At 42.2% G+C, this 14,107-nt stretch overlaps 2 protein-coding genes and 1 pseudogene across 2 annotated transcripts in view; 2 read left to right on the top strand and 1 right to left on the bottom strand.

Annotated features, from left to right (window-relative positions):
- Positions 1-14,107, top strand: part of LOC148741321 (uncharacterized) — a 220,957-nt gene that overhangs the window by 98,701 nt on the left and 108,149 nt on the right. The window lies entirely within an intron of this gene.
- LOC148741326 (uncharacterized) overlaps positions 3,916-14,107 on the top strand; it is a 60,259-nt gene continuing 50,067 nt past the window's right edge. Inside the window, exon 1 of the mRNA XM_088732714.1 lies at positions 3,916-4,061. Coding sequence (XP_088588840.1) covers positions 3,916-4,061 — 146 coding nt within the window. The remainder of the gene's footprint in view (positions 4,062-14,107) is intronic.
- Positions 4,199-4,887, bottom strand: LOC148741327 (uncharacterized; annotated as a pseudogene).

Here is a 14,107-nt window from a genome sequence, read left to right on the forward strand (position 1 = left end):
TATTCGAAATACAGCAGTTTTATTAAAATCTAAGAAATTTTCAAGAATACGAGATATGGTATAAAATTTCCTGAGAAGCACTCAAGTGTGTTTGCGTTTTAGCTTAGTCTTCAAACGATAAAGCTGTGCACAGCATTTTTGTTCAACCGTTTTGTTTGGTGGAACTGAGCGAAGGAAGTGAAGAGAACTGAAAAACTTTAGCTAGCAACATTCGAGTGAATTGAATGAACCAATCTCAACAATAAAAGTGCAAAATCCCGAAGCCATGAATCTGAGATAGATCGTTGACAATGTAACTGAAAGTGCAGAACAAATGTGAATAACGCCTAGTGATCGGGCGACTTAGTCGTATAAAAAATGGGTTTTAACTAAAATAAATCCTTTAAAATGGTTGAATTGAAATTACTGAGGAGTCAACAATATCTGCGAGGAGTCGTTAGCGGTACTGGGGATTCTTTTCTAAGTTCCGAGTGTGCTGCTTATAGGCTTCATTCGTCATGCTACCAGGACGTTAAGTTTTAAACGCAGATTGCTAATTATAAAGGTTTAGGACACCAAAAATGTCCTGAAATGTATGAATCTTTTAACTGCTCACCCTCTCACATCTATAAGAAGGCAACAGCCTTAAGGACGTAAGCCCTGTAAAGTCGTCAATCGTGTCGTATGGAGGATATTGCTACTCGTCTACACGGCGCTTAAATATTCTCAGTCTTGGACGCAAAAAATGGTTTTTGGCACGTGAAGTTGGACAAAGATTCGTCCTAGCTTACCATTTTCCATACACCCTTTGGTCGCTATCGATGGTGTACACTGCCGCATGGTATAAGTTAATAGTTCTGCCCTTGACGTTTTTGAACGGCGAATTCATGAGCTTAGGAGGGTCTCACCAGTACCGAGGTTGTGGCAGCTGATTCTGTTGTGGCTGGTTTTGCAGAGACATATGAGGGAGCAGTCTGCGATCACCACAGAAGCCTTGAGGCCTTTCTTCTGCGCTGCTCCCAGCGTGGGGTAAAGATTGCAGTAGAGAAACTTCAACTGTGCTTGGAAGAAGTTCCTTTGATAGGTCACTATAGAACTTGATCGGGCCTGAAAGTTCATCCTGACAAGGTTCGCGCCATACTTGAAATGCCACGCCCCACTGATGTCAAGAGCTTACTTCAATTCAATGGGAAAGTTCAGCACTTGGCTAAATTTCTCCCTCGCCTGTTAGAAATGTCTCACACGCTTTGCCAGCTGACTGCGCAAAACGCGGAGTGGTTATATATGGTCAGATTCACAAGAAAAGGCGTGGAACGACATCAAAACTGCCATCACGTAGATACCTGTCCTACGTTACCACGACTTAAATGACGAGGTTACCCCCTAATGTGATGCTTTTGATACAGGGTTAAAAGGCTCTCTACTTGAATTACAGCAGCCAGTGGGCTTTGCATCTAGAACCCTCACTCAAACCGAGGGACTAGGTACGCTCAAATCGAGATAGAGCTCTTTGCCATTGTGTTAGCCTGTGAGAAATTTGATGAGTATATTTTTGGGCGCGATGTAATTAATGTAGAAACAGACCACAAGCCCTTAGAAGCGATCTTTAAGAAGAGCCCCTGTGATGCCCCTGCAAGACTGCAGCGAATGCTTCTCCACCTTCAGTGTTACAATCTCGTAGTTAGGTACAAGAATGTCCCCCTCATGTATATCGCTGATACTCTGAATCGTACTAACTTTCGTGAAACGGCATCTTGTGAGGAAGTGAAGTCTCTTGAGCTTGTGGACCATATCGAGACCTTGCGTGTTTCTCCATAGAGACTGGCACTGATTGAAAAAGATTCCTTCCATGATCACATCTGTAAATTTCTGAGGGAAGTCATCTTCATTGGGTGGCCAGACGATATCCGTGATCGCGATCCAGCCCTCCGTCCTTTCTTCTAGTTCTGTGGGCAGCTGATTGTCCTAGGACACCGAGTTGTTGTTGGTGGACAATTTTCGAGGACTGGAGACATGCACTGGATAAAAATCCAGTGGTTGGCATCGTCTTCGTTGACTTCCTTAAGACCTTCAATTCCATCTCTCATCATGTCCTCTTGAAAAAGGTCCAAGCAGTTGGTGTTACTGGTGATCTATAGTGCTGGATAAAAGATTACTTAGCTGGCCGCTCTCAAGCCACAGTCGTGAATGGTTTTCACTCCGAAATCCTACCTGTGAAGTTTGGCGTGCCACAGGGATCCCTTTTGGATCCCACCTTGTTTTTGTTGTTTTGCAACGATTTGCCGGATATAGTTGGGGATTGCGATGGTCATATTCAAATGTATGCTAATGACACTACGAATTATGCGACTGCGTCTTCTACCGAGTAGCTACTTTTGGCGACAAAACAAACTTATTCGATATACACTTAAATTCTCGAAGCTTATTGAGCAATTTCGATAAATTTAATTCATTGCTGAGAATCTTAATATGCCGTTGTCTCTGGTTGCTTTGTCAGAAACTTGACTAACTGACTGCACTGCAGAGTTTGTAAACATTACAGGATACAATTTTGTCTCCAACCATCGTAAATCGAAAACAGGCGGCGGAGTTGGAATTTATTTTACCAAACGGCCTTGAATACAAACTTCTCGATGCGAAGAATGCAAATTCTTAGATCCAGATATGATTGAGTCACTTTTCTGGGAAATTATCGTTCCTTACGGAAAAAAAAAGGAAAAAACATTGTCGGTTGCGTGTACAGACCACCAAATCAAAACACTGCCATATTTATTGAAAAATTCAACAATATTCTCTCACTAATTTCTGAAGGCAATAAACATAGACCTTCTCCAATACAATCAACGTGTTTCAACACAGGAATTTAACGACAGCTTATTTCACACGCCTTTCTTCCTCTCATCTCCAATCCAAAATGGTAGAGTGGTCCAAAATATCCTTTTGACGGATTGAGAGGTAATTACGGTATAGAAGACGATAGAAGTTAAGGGTCAGAGATAAGGCACGTGTACTTCTGTTGAAAACTTATATATCGTGAGAAGTCTCATTTAAAGTTTCGTTTAAAAGGACATGTAACTCACCTCACAAGTCCTTGAACACTGGTTAGGCATTGTGGCCCTAATCCCGCAGGCAACAAACAACAATACCAACAATAACTACAACACGCTAATGACACGTGCAAAATTACTGTAAAGCCTTAATTTATCGACATGATGTGCCGTTTAGAATAAGGCATTGCTCACTCGAAGGTCTCTGCTTGTGTTGATTCTCGTGGATGAAGTTCTACAGAAACTAATTTTCGAAAGTTCTTCCGGCCGACATCTATACAGCTTTGCAGACTATGTTATGATAAGGGTTGATTGCGGGCTCATTTGACGTAAAGGTAATAAACACCGAATTACCGAAAAACCTTTCCTAACTGCAGCGATCATTTTTTTGTTGAATTCGCAGACGTACTGTTTAAATACATTTGTTATGTCGAGAATACAAAAAGGCCAAATGTTTTGAGAACCTTCCAAAACATTTATAGTATCACGTGATTAAAATCACACTTACTTTACTGAAGCCATCTGCACTTTCCTATTGGTAAGGATGATAACTCAACCTCTCTAATTTGAACAATAAATTTACATTTTCTTAAGCCGGGAATCTGGTCGTCTCCGATGAAATTGAAAATTGAGAAAAGGTATGAATAACGCCCAGTGATCGGACAACTTAGTCACATTACAAAAAGTGGGTTTTAACGAGAATTAATCTTTGAAAAAAGGTAAATTGGAATTATTGACAAGTCAACGATATCTGCGGGAAGTCCCTAGCAGTACTAGGGATTTTTTTCTAAGTTCTGAATGTGCTGTTTATAGGCTGCATTTGTCATTTTAGTGAGACGTTAAGTCTTAAACTCAGATTGCACAAGGTTAATGACACCAACTGAATAGGATGCCAGCTCTCTTTTACACAACTTCATTACAGATATTAAAGAGCGCTGTTTGCATTTTCCCATCAAATTACAGGAACATCTACAACAACAAACTCAGCAGCCTTCATCCGGGAATATTCAATAACTTAAAGTCCCTGGAAAGTTTGTGAGTGGTTGTGTTTTTTGTTTTTTGCTTATTGATTTTTTGTTCTGTAAATTATAAAAATCAACAACTGAAATTTAAGTCACGGGCTCCTTTCTACGGGAATACATTGAGTGATTTCTTTGGGTGCTCTATCAGAGTCATTCGATCTTTTCTTGTAGAGTGCCTTTTCTGCCTTTTCTGGCAAATCCCTGATATCTACATTCTTGGACATAAACTTCCTTTTCAAACACCGGTCCAAAAACTTCTGTATTATAGAAAGGTCGGAGTCTGAGGCACCATAAACCGGCAGGGCATAAGAAACATTTGGTAAAACTATAGCATTAAAAAGGTGATCTACTTCCTCCTGGGACATTCCTTCCTAACGTAAAGATCCTAATATGAATAATTACTCTTTCGCCTTAATTACCTTCGCGCGCACGTGACTACTACATTTACAATTTTGTTGGAAAGTAATACCTAATATGGATAACTCTGCACACTGCGGTATATCCCTAACTGGCGCGATGTCCTGATTGAAACCTTTCTTACGGAAAATAATCTCCTTACATTTAGTTGGACTGCATGTTAGTTGGACGATAATTGTAGAGTCATCAGCATATTTAAACAAGGCTGGGCGACCTTCTAGATTGAACTCCAAGTCATTAATAAACACGTTAAAAAGATATGGCCCACTGACACTACCTTGTGTCGTACCCATATTAACCTCACGCCACTGTCCCTTAAAACCGTTATAAACTACTCGCTGCTGGCGTTTCTCGAGAAAACTTAAATACCAGTTCACAATAAGGGGATTCAATGGCAACTGCCCAAGCTTAGATGACAGAGTTCATCATTGACACAGTCAAATGCTTTGCTAAAATCCATTGCAAACACTCGGACGGCTTTGTAGTCTCGCTCGTCTAAATAGCTGTAGATGATATGCTGCATGCTCAAGGGCGCATCAGTGCAAGTCACCCCTGTCTTATAAGCAAGCTGTGTTGAACTCAGATGCTGTTCGACAATGTCTCGTGCATGGGTGTTATACACAGATTTCTCGAATGCACGTGCAATTACAGGCGTGATCTTAATTCCTCTGAAATCCTGCTTGCCCTTAGGGATGTCAATCTTAGGGAGGGGGGTCGCGTGGGCCCTTTTCCACGAGGAGGGCCACTTGCCAGTTTTAAAGGAAACATTCCAGATCTTATGAATGACACTTGTGAAGATCTCAGCGTGATCCCTCCAAATCCAAAAGGGAATGAGATCTGGTCCCATAGCGGTTTTCTTCAGATGTTAAAAAGAATTCCACACGTGTCTTTCTGATATCTGAGGGGCTTCTAAGTTATTATCCACAATAGCTGTTACAGGCTTGGTATATGCGTCACCAGTGCACAAATCGGCGAGGTAGCCGTTTAGCTCCTCCAGTGATTTAGTGTCCAATGTAACATTAGCAGAAATGCTGCGTCGTTGGGACAAGTTATCTACGTGCTTCCACTATTCTCTGGATCCGACAGGTGCCTTTGCGAGTGTTCTTCTGTTCTTACTAATCAATTCGCTTAGTTTTTTGTTAACCTCAGCCAACCGATCTTTAGTGCTTTGAGCTATTCTTGACCTTACCGTCATTAACGATTTTACTAAGGGTGTTATCCACACCGGATCTCGTGATGACATGCACACCGATCGTAACGGCATACATTCATCCATGTGATGTTTAATTTTTGCTTTTAAATTATTCACTGCCTCCTCGACATCATTGAAGTTTAAGACACTGTCCCATTTCTCACTTGCTAGTTTTAAGTACAATCCCTCCTTACGGTGTCTTCTACAATCCCTAATGCGAACGTTTTGTCTGATCGGCTTTAATTTCGTTCCTGCTGGTAAAAATGACCGCTGTGTGATCTGTTTTTATAGACACAAAGTATGGAGTGCTCTTTGGAAATAAATCCGGCCAGTTTGTGAAGACCTTGTCCAAATACGCATCACCCCTTGTTATTACGTAGTTGGTTAAAAAAACACTGAGTGAGCAGGTTGAAGGAAAGGATATAGCAAGTGGTGTGCCTTTTAATTAAGGTATACTTGATGGAAAGCAGTGGTAAAAAATTAATAAACAAAGAGCAAGTAAATGTCGATATGGTATATTTCATAAATTTCAATACATTATGATATTGTTATTACTTATCTGCAGCTGACATCATTTATCACTGGTGGTTAACAAAGAACTACCACCAAACATTTTTATTGAATTGACTCCTGATGGTTATTAACAGGAAGGGGGACGCTGAACTTATCGAAATCACGATTAACCAATAGATATTCACGTTGCCGTGCGACTGTACAGATATAAATCACAGGTGACATTAAAATGCATATGCGTTGAGGAAAAGAAGAAAAAAGAGGTGGATACATTAACGATACTGTAACCAGTCGCCTGATAGCAGCAAAGAGCAAAGTGGCACCACTGAACCCGATGACAGTACCCAGACTGGAACTCATGGGTGCGATTTTAGGGTTACGCTTAACACAGTCGTTGCTGACAGCCTTAGAAGTACCGATGGAAAGCGTGACGTTTTACTCTGACAGTACAGATGTTCTATGGTGGATTCGAGGACGCGGCAGGGACTTCCGACCGTTCGTAGCCAACCGAACTGGTGAAATACAGATGTTCACTGAGCCGTCACAGAGGCAGCATGTCTCTACCAAAGAGAATCCAGCCGATTTATGTACAAGAGAGGTCACGCCTTCAGAATTAGCCAAATGTTCCTTGTGGTGGAATGTTCCTGACTGGCTTACAGATGATTTCAGTAGGTGGTCAAAGATGAAAGTCCAGGAGAGACCTAGTGAAATGCCAGAGACGAGAAACTCGAAAAGGAAAGAAGACACGAATGTCTATACAACCATTATGACGTTTAATCTTCAGAAAGGAACCGCACCGAAACAGAGCAACACGTTAAAAGAGTGGTATATAAGAACGATCCTTCGCAGTAAAGCACTATTTGAGCAATAGTGGAAATCAGACCTGAAAAAAATTTCAGGCCTGTACGGGATTCGAACCACTGACCTCTGCGATACTAGTGCAGCGCTCTACCAATTGAGCTAACAAGCCAACTGGGAGCAGGCCATCAAATTAATTCGATATAAACCCGTAAATAGTCTAAATAGCTGTAGATGATATGCTGCATGCTCAAGGGCGCATCAGTGCAAGTCACCCCTGTCTTATAAGCAAGCTGTGTTGAACTCAGATGCTGTTCGACAATGTCTCGTGCATGGGTGTTATACACAGATTTCTCGAATGCACGTGCAATTACAGGCGTGATCTTAATTCCTCTGAAATCCTGCTTGCCCTTAGGGATGTCAATCTTAGGGAGGGGGGTCGCGTGGGCCCTTTTCCACGAGGAGGGCCACTTGCCAGTTTTAAAGGAAACATTCCAGATCTTATGAATGACACTTGTGAAGATCTCAGCGTGATCCCTCCAAATCCAAAAGGGAATGAGATCTGGTCCCATAGCGGTTTTCTTCAGATGTTAAAAAGAATTCCACACGTGTCTTTCTGATATCTGAGGGGCTTCTAAGTTATTATCCACAATAGCTGTTACAGGCTTGGTATATGCGTCACCAGTGCACAAATCGGCGAGGTAGCCGTTTAGCTCCTCCAGTGATTTAGTGTCCAATGTAACATTAGCAGAAATGCTGCGTCGTTGGGACAAGTTATCTACGTGCTTCCACTATTCTCTGGATCCGACAGGTGCCTTTGCGAGTGTTCTTCTGTTCTTACTAATCAATTCGCTTAGTTTTTTGTTAACCTCAGCCAACCGATCTTTAGTGCTTTGAGCTATTCTTGACCTTACCGTCATTAACGATTTTACTAAGGGTGTTATCCACACCGGATCTCGTGATGACATGCACACCGATCGTAACGGCATACATTCATCCATGTGATGTTTAATTTTTGCTTTTAAATTATTCACTGCCTCCTCGACATCATTGAAGTTTAAGACACTGTCCCATTTCTCACTTGCTAGTTTTAAGTACAATCCCTCCTTACGGTGTCTTCTACAATCCCTAATGCGAACGTTTTGTCTGATCGGCTTTAATTTCGTTCCTGCTGGTAAAAATGACCGCTGTGTGATCTGTTTTTATAGACACAAAGTATGGAGTGCTCTTTGGAAATAAATCCGGCCAGTTTGTGAAGACCTTGTCCAAATACGCATCACCCCTTGTTATTACGTAGTTGGTTAAAAAAACACTGAGTGAGCAGGTTGAAGGAAAGGATATAGCAAGTGGTGTGCCTTTTAATTAAGGTATACTTGATGGAAAGCAGTGGTAAAAAATTAATAAACAAAGAGCAAGTAAATGTCGATATGGTATATTTCATAAATTTCAATACATTATGATATTGTTATTACTTATCTGCAGCTGACATCATTTATCACTGGTGGTTAACAAAGAACTACCACCAAACATTTTTATTGAATTGACTCCTGATGGTTATTAACAGGAAGGGGGACGCTGAACTTATCGAAATCACGATTAACCAATAGATATTCACGTTGCCGTGCGACTGTACAGATATAAATCACAGGTGACATTAAAATGCATATGCGTTGAGGAAAAGAAGAAAAAAGAGGTGGATACATTAACGATACTGTAACCAGTCGCCTGATAGCAGCAAAGAGCAAAGTGGCACCACTGAACCCGATGACAGTACCCAGACTGGAACTCATGGGTGCGATTTTAGGGTTACGCTTAACACAGTCGTTGCTGACAGCCTTAGAAGTACCGATGGAAAGCGTGACGTTTTACTCTGACAGTACAGATGTTCTATGGTGGATTCGAGGACGCGGCAGGGACTTCCGACCGTTCGTAGCCAACCGAACTGGTGAAATACAGATGTTCACTGAGCCGTCACAGAGGCAGCATGTCTCTACCAAAGAGAATCCAGCCGATTTATGTACAAGAGAGGTCACGCCTTCAGAATTAGCCAAATGTTCCTTGTGGTGGAATGTTCCTGACTGGCTTACAGATGATTTCAGTAGGTGGTCAAAGATGAAAGTCCAGGAGAGACCTAGTGAAATGCCAGAGACGAGAAACTCGAAAAGGAAAGAAGACACGAATGTCTATACAACCATTATGACGTTTAATCTTCAGAAAGGAACCGCACCGAAACAGAGCAACACGTTAAAAGAGTGGTATATAAGAACGATCCTTCGCAGTAAAGCACTATTTGAGCAATAGTGGAAATCAGACCTGAAAAAAATTTCAGGCCTGTACGGGATTCGAACCACTGACCTCTGCGATACTAGTGCAGCGCTCTACCAATTGAGCTAACAAGCCAACTGGGAGCAGGCCATCAAATTAATTCGATATAAACCCGTAAATAGTCTAAATAGCTGTAGATGATATGCTGCATGCTCAAGGGCGCATCAGTGCAAGTCACCCCTGTCTTATAAGCAAGCTGTGTTGAACTCAGATGCTGTTCGACAATGTCTCGTGCATGGGTGTTATACACAGATTTCTCGAATGCACGTGCAATTACAGGCGTGATCTTAATTCCTCTGAAATCCTGCTTGCCCTTAGGGATGTCAATCTTAGGGAGGGGGGTCGCGTGGGCCCTTTTCCACGAGGAGGGCCACTTGCCAGTTTTAAAGGAAACATTCCAGATCTTATGAATGACACTTGTGAAGATCTCAGCGTGATCCCTCCAAATCCAAAAGGGAATGAGATCTGGTCCCATAGCGGTTTTCTTCAGATGTTAAAAAGAATTCCACACGTGTCTTTCTGATATCTGAGGGGCTTCTAAGTTATTATCCACAATAGCTGTTACAGGCTTGGTATATGCGTCACCAGTGCACAAATCGGCGAGGTAGCCGTTTAGCTCCTCCAGTGATTTAGTGTCCAATGTAACATTAGCAGAAATGCTGCGTCGTTGGGACAAGTTATCTACGTGCTTCCACTATTCTCTGGATCCGACAGGTGCCTTTGCGAGTGTTCTTCTGTTCTTACTAATCAATTCGCTTAGTTTTTTGTTAACCTCAGCCAACCGATCTTTAGTGCTTTGAGCTATTCTTGACCTTACCGTCATTAACGATTTTACTAAGGGTGTTATCCACACCGGATCTCGTGATGACATGCACACCGATCGTAACGGCATACATTCATCCATGTGATGTTTAATTTTTGCTTTTAAATTATTCACTGCCTCCTCGACATCATTGAAGTTTAAGACACTGTCCCATTTCTCACTTGCTAGTTTTAAGTACAATCCCTCCTTACGGTGTCTTCTACAATCCCTAATGCGAACGTTTTGTCTGATCGGCTTTAATTTCGTTCCTGCTGGTAAAAATGACCGCTGTGTGATCTGTTTTTATAGACACAAAGTATGGAGTGCTCTTTGGAAATAAATCCGGCCAGTTTGTGAAGACCTTGTCCAAATACGCATCACCCCTTGTTATTACGTAGTTGGTTAAAAAAACACTGAGTGAGCAGGTTGAAGGAAAGGATATAGCAAGTGGTGTGCCTTTTAATTAAGGTATACTTGATGGAAAGCAGTGGTAAAAAATTAATAAACAAAGAGCAAGTAAATGTCGATATGGTATATTTCATAAATTTCAATACATTATGATATTGTTATTACTTATCTGCAGCTGACATCATTTATCACTGGTGGTTAACAAAGAACTACCACCAAACATTTTTATTGAATTGACTCCTGATGGTTATTAACAGGAAGGGGGACGCTGAACTTATCGAAATCACGATTAACCAATAGATATTCACGTTGCCGTGCGACTGTACAGATATAAATCACAGGTGACATTAAAATGCATATGCGTTGAGGAAAAGAAGAAAAAAGAGGTGGATACATTAACGATACTGTAACCAGTCGCCTGATAGCAGCAAAGAGCAAAGTGGCACCACTGAACCCGATGACAGTACCCAGACTGGAACTCATGGGTGCGATTTTAGGGTTACGCTTAACACAGTCGTTGCTGACAGCCTTAGAAGTACCGATGGAAAGCGTGACGTTTTACTCTGACAGTACAGATGTTCTATGGTGGATTCGAGGACGCGGCAGGGACTTCCGACCGTTCGTAGCCAACCGAACTGGTGAAATACAGATGTTCACTGAGCCGTCACAGAGGCAGCATGTCTCTACCAAAGAGAATCCAGCCGATTTATGTACAAGAGAGGTCACGCCTTCAGAATTAGCCAAATGTTCCTTGTGGTGGAATGTTCCTGACTGGCTTACAGATGATTTCAGTAGGTGGTCAAAGATGAAAGTCCAGGAGAGACCTAGTGAAATGCCAGAGACGAGAAACTCGAAAAGGAAAGAAGACACGAATGTCTATACAACCATTATGACGTTTAATCTTCAGAAAGGAACCGCACCGAAACAGAGCAACACGTTAAAAGAGTGGTATATAAGAACGATCCTTCGCAGTAAAGCACTATTTGAGCAATAGTGGAAATCAGACCTGAAAAAAATTTCAGGCCTGTACGGGATTCGAACCACTGACCTCTGCGATACTAGTGCAGCGCTCTACCAATTGAGCTAACAAGCCAACTGGGAGCAGGCCATCAAATTAATTCGATATAAACCCGTAGATGATAAATCTACGGGTTTATCATCGATTTATCATCTACGGGTTTATATCGAATTAATTTGATGGCCTGCTCCCAGTTGGCTTGTTAGCTCAATTGGTAGAGCGCTGCACTAGTATCGCAGAGGTCAGTGGTTCGAATCCCGTACAGGCCTGAAATTTTTTTCAGGTCTGATTTCCACTATTGCTCAAATAGTGCTTTACTGCGAAGGATCGTTCTTATATACGTCTCATAACCGCAGTTCACTCATATGTTTCATATGTTTGTTGTTGTTCGATTTATCATCTACGGGTTTATATCGAATTAATTTGATGGCCTGCTCCCAGTTGGCTTGTTAGCTCAATTGGTAGAGCGCTGCACTAGTATCGCAGAGGTCAGTGGTTCGAATCCCGTACAGGCCTGAAATTTTTTTTTTTTTCAGGTCTGATTTCCACTATTGCTCAAATACTGCTTTACTGCGAAGGATCGTTCTTATATACGTCTCATAACCGCAGTTCACTCATATGTTTCATATGTTTGTTGTTGTTCGATTTATCATCTACGGGTTTATATCGAATTAATTTGATGGCCTGCTCCCAGTTGGCTTGTTAGCTCAATTGGTAGAGCGCTGCACTAGTATCGCAGAGGTCAGTGGTTCGAATCCCGTACAGGCCTGAAATTTTTTTCAGGTCTGATTTCCACTATTGCTCAAATAGTGCTTTACTGCGAAGGATCGTTCTTATATACGTCTCATAACCGCAGTTCACTCATATGTTTCATATGTTTGTTGTTGTTCGATTTATCATCTACGGGTTTATATCGAATTAATTTGATGGCCTGCTCCCAGTTGGCTTGTTAGCTCAATTGGTAGAGCGCTGCACTAGTATCGCAGAGGTCAGTGGTTCGAATCCCGTACAGGCCTGAAATTTTTTTCAGGTCTGATTTCCACTATTGCTCAAATAGTGCTTTACTGCGAAGGATCGTTCTTATATACGTCTCATAACCGCAGTTCACTCATATGTTTCATATGTTTGTTGTTGTTCGATTTATCATCTACGGGTTTATATCGAATTGATTTGATGGCCTGCTCCCAGTTGGCTTGTTAGCTCAATTGGTAGAGCGCTGCACTAGTATCGCAGAGGTCAGTGGTTCGAATCCCGTACAGGCCTGAAATTTTTTTCAGGTCTGATTTCCACTATTGCTCAAATAGTGCTTTACTGCGAAGGATCGTTCTTATATACGTCTCATAACCGCAGTTCACTCATATGTTTCATATGTTTGTTGTTGTACGTTAAAAGAGTGGAGACTAGATCCGAAACGGCTTTCCAGTTGGACACGTTTGGTTCGAGTACACGCAAGTGTGAGAAGAGTACTACAAAACATGCGCAACAGAGACAACAGGAATGAAAGTATGAAACTATTGCCCGAAGAATTAAAGGATGCTGAAGGAGAAATAGTGCGCCTGGCACGACGCAACACTTTTTGTGACAACTACACAGCTTTGAGCTCAGGGAAGCCGATACCAGAGAAAAGCCAGTTGATAAAGCTTAACCCGTGCATCGACGACGATGGAGTTATCCGCCGTGATGGCCGATTAAAGTTCGCAAGTTTTCTTCCATATGATACCAGATTTCCAATCATTCTACCTCGTGGACACTAGGTTACGAAACTTATTGTGAAGCACTATCACGAGAGAGGAAATCATGCTGCTGGAGTAAACTTCACTCTTTGCCAGTTGAGTGAGAGATTTTGGATTATCGCCGCACGCGAGGAGATTCGCGAATGGGATCATGAATGTAACGAGTGTATGAGAAGACGAAACAAGCCAGCTTGTCAGATTATGGCCCCACTCCCGCAAATGAGGCTCCGTTTCAGCTTCAGACCCTTCGCCCAAACAGCCGTAGGTTTTGCAGGTCCTTTCTATACTCGCGGAAAACCACGACAGAAAAGGTGGTTGTGCCTTTTTACTTGCTTGGAAACATGAGCAGTGCATTTAGAGATGGCCTGGGGACTGGATACCGGCACGTTCTTAAATGCCTTCGCCCGTTTTACCAGTCTTCGTGGAGTTCATAAAAACGTGACAAGCGACAGAGGCAAAAATTTCATGGGCACAGAGAGTGAGTTAAAGAAAGTAGTCCGCCAGTTAAACCGAAAACATCTTCAGAACAAGACAGTCGAACTTGGAGTGACATGGAGATTCAATCCACCGGCTGCCCCTCATTTTGGAGGAGCCCATGAAATAATGGTAAAAGCTGCTAAGAAATCCACGTACGCCGTTGTTGGAGAACGGGACGTGAACGACGAGGAGTTAATCACAGTGGTCGCAGGGGTGGAGTCCCTTCTTAATTCCCGTCCGTTGACTTATCAGAGTTCAGATCCACGAGACGATATCCCATTGACACCTAACCATTTCTTTCATGACCAATTGGGAGGACAGTTCGCTCCTGAGGCCGTTGAAACCACTACTTTGCATCCGCGTCAACGATGGCGAA

The sequence above is a fragment of the Stylophora pistillata genome, chromosome 1 (assembly GCF_964205215.1).
Source record: "Stylophora pistillata chromosome 1, jaStyPist1.2, whole genome shotgun sequence".
NCBI lineage: Eukaryota > Metazoa > Cnidaria > Anthozoa > Scleractinia > Pocilloporidae > Stylophora > Stylophora pistillata.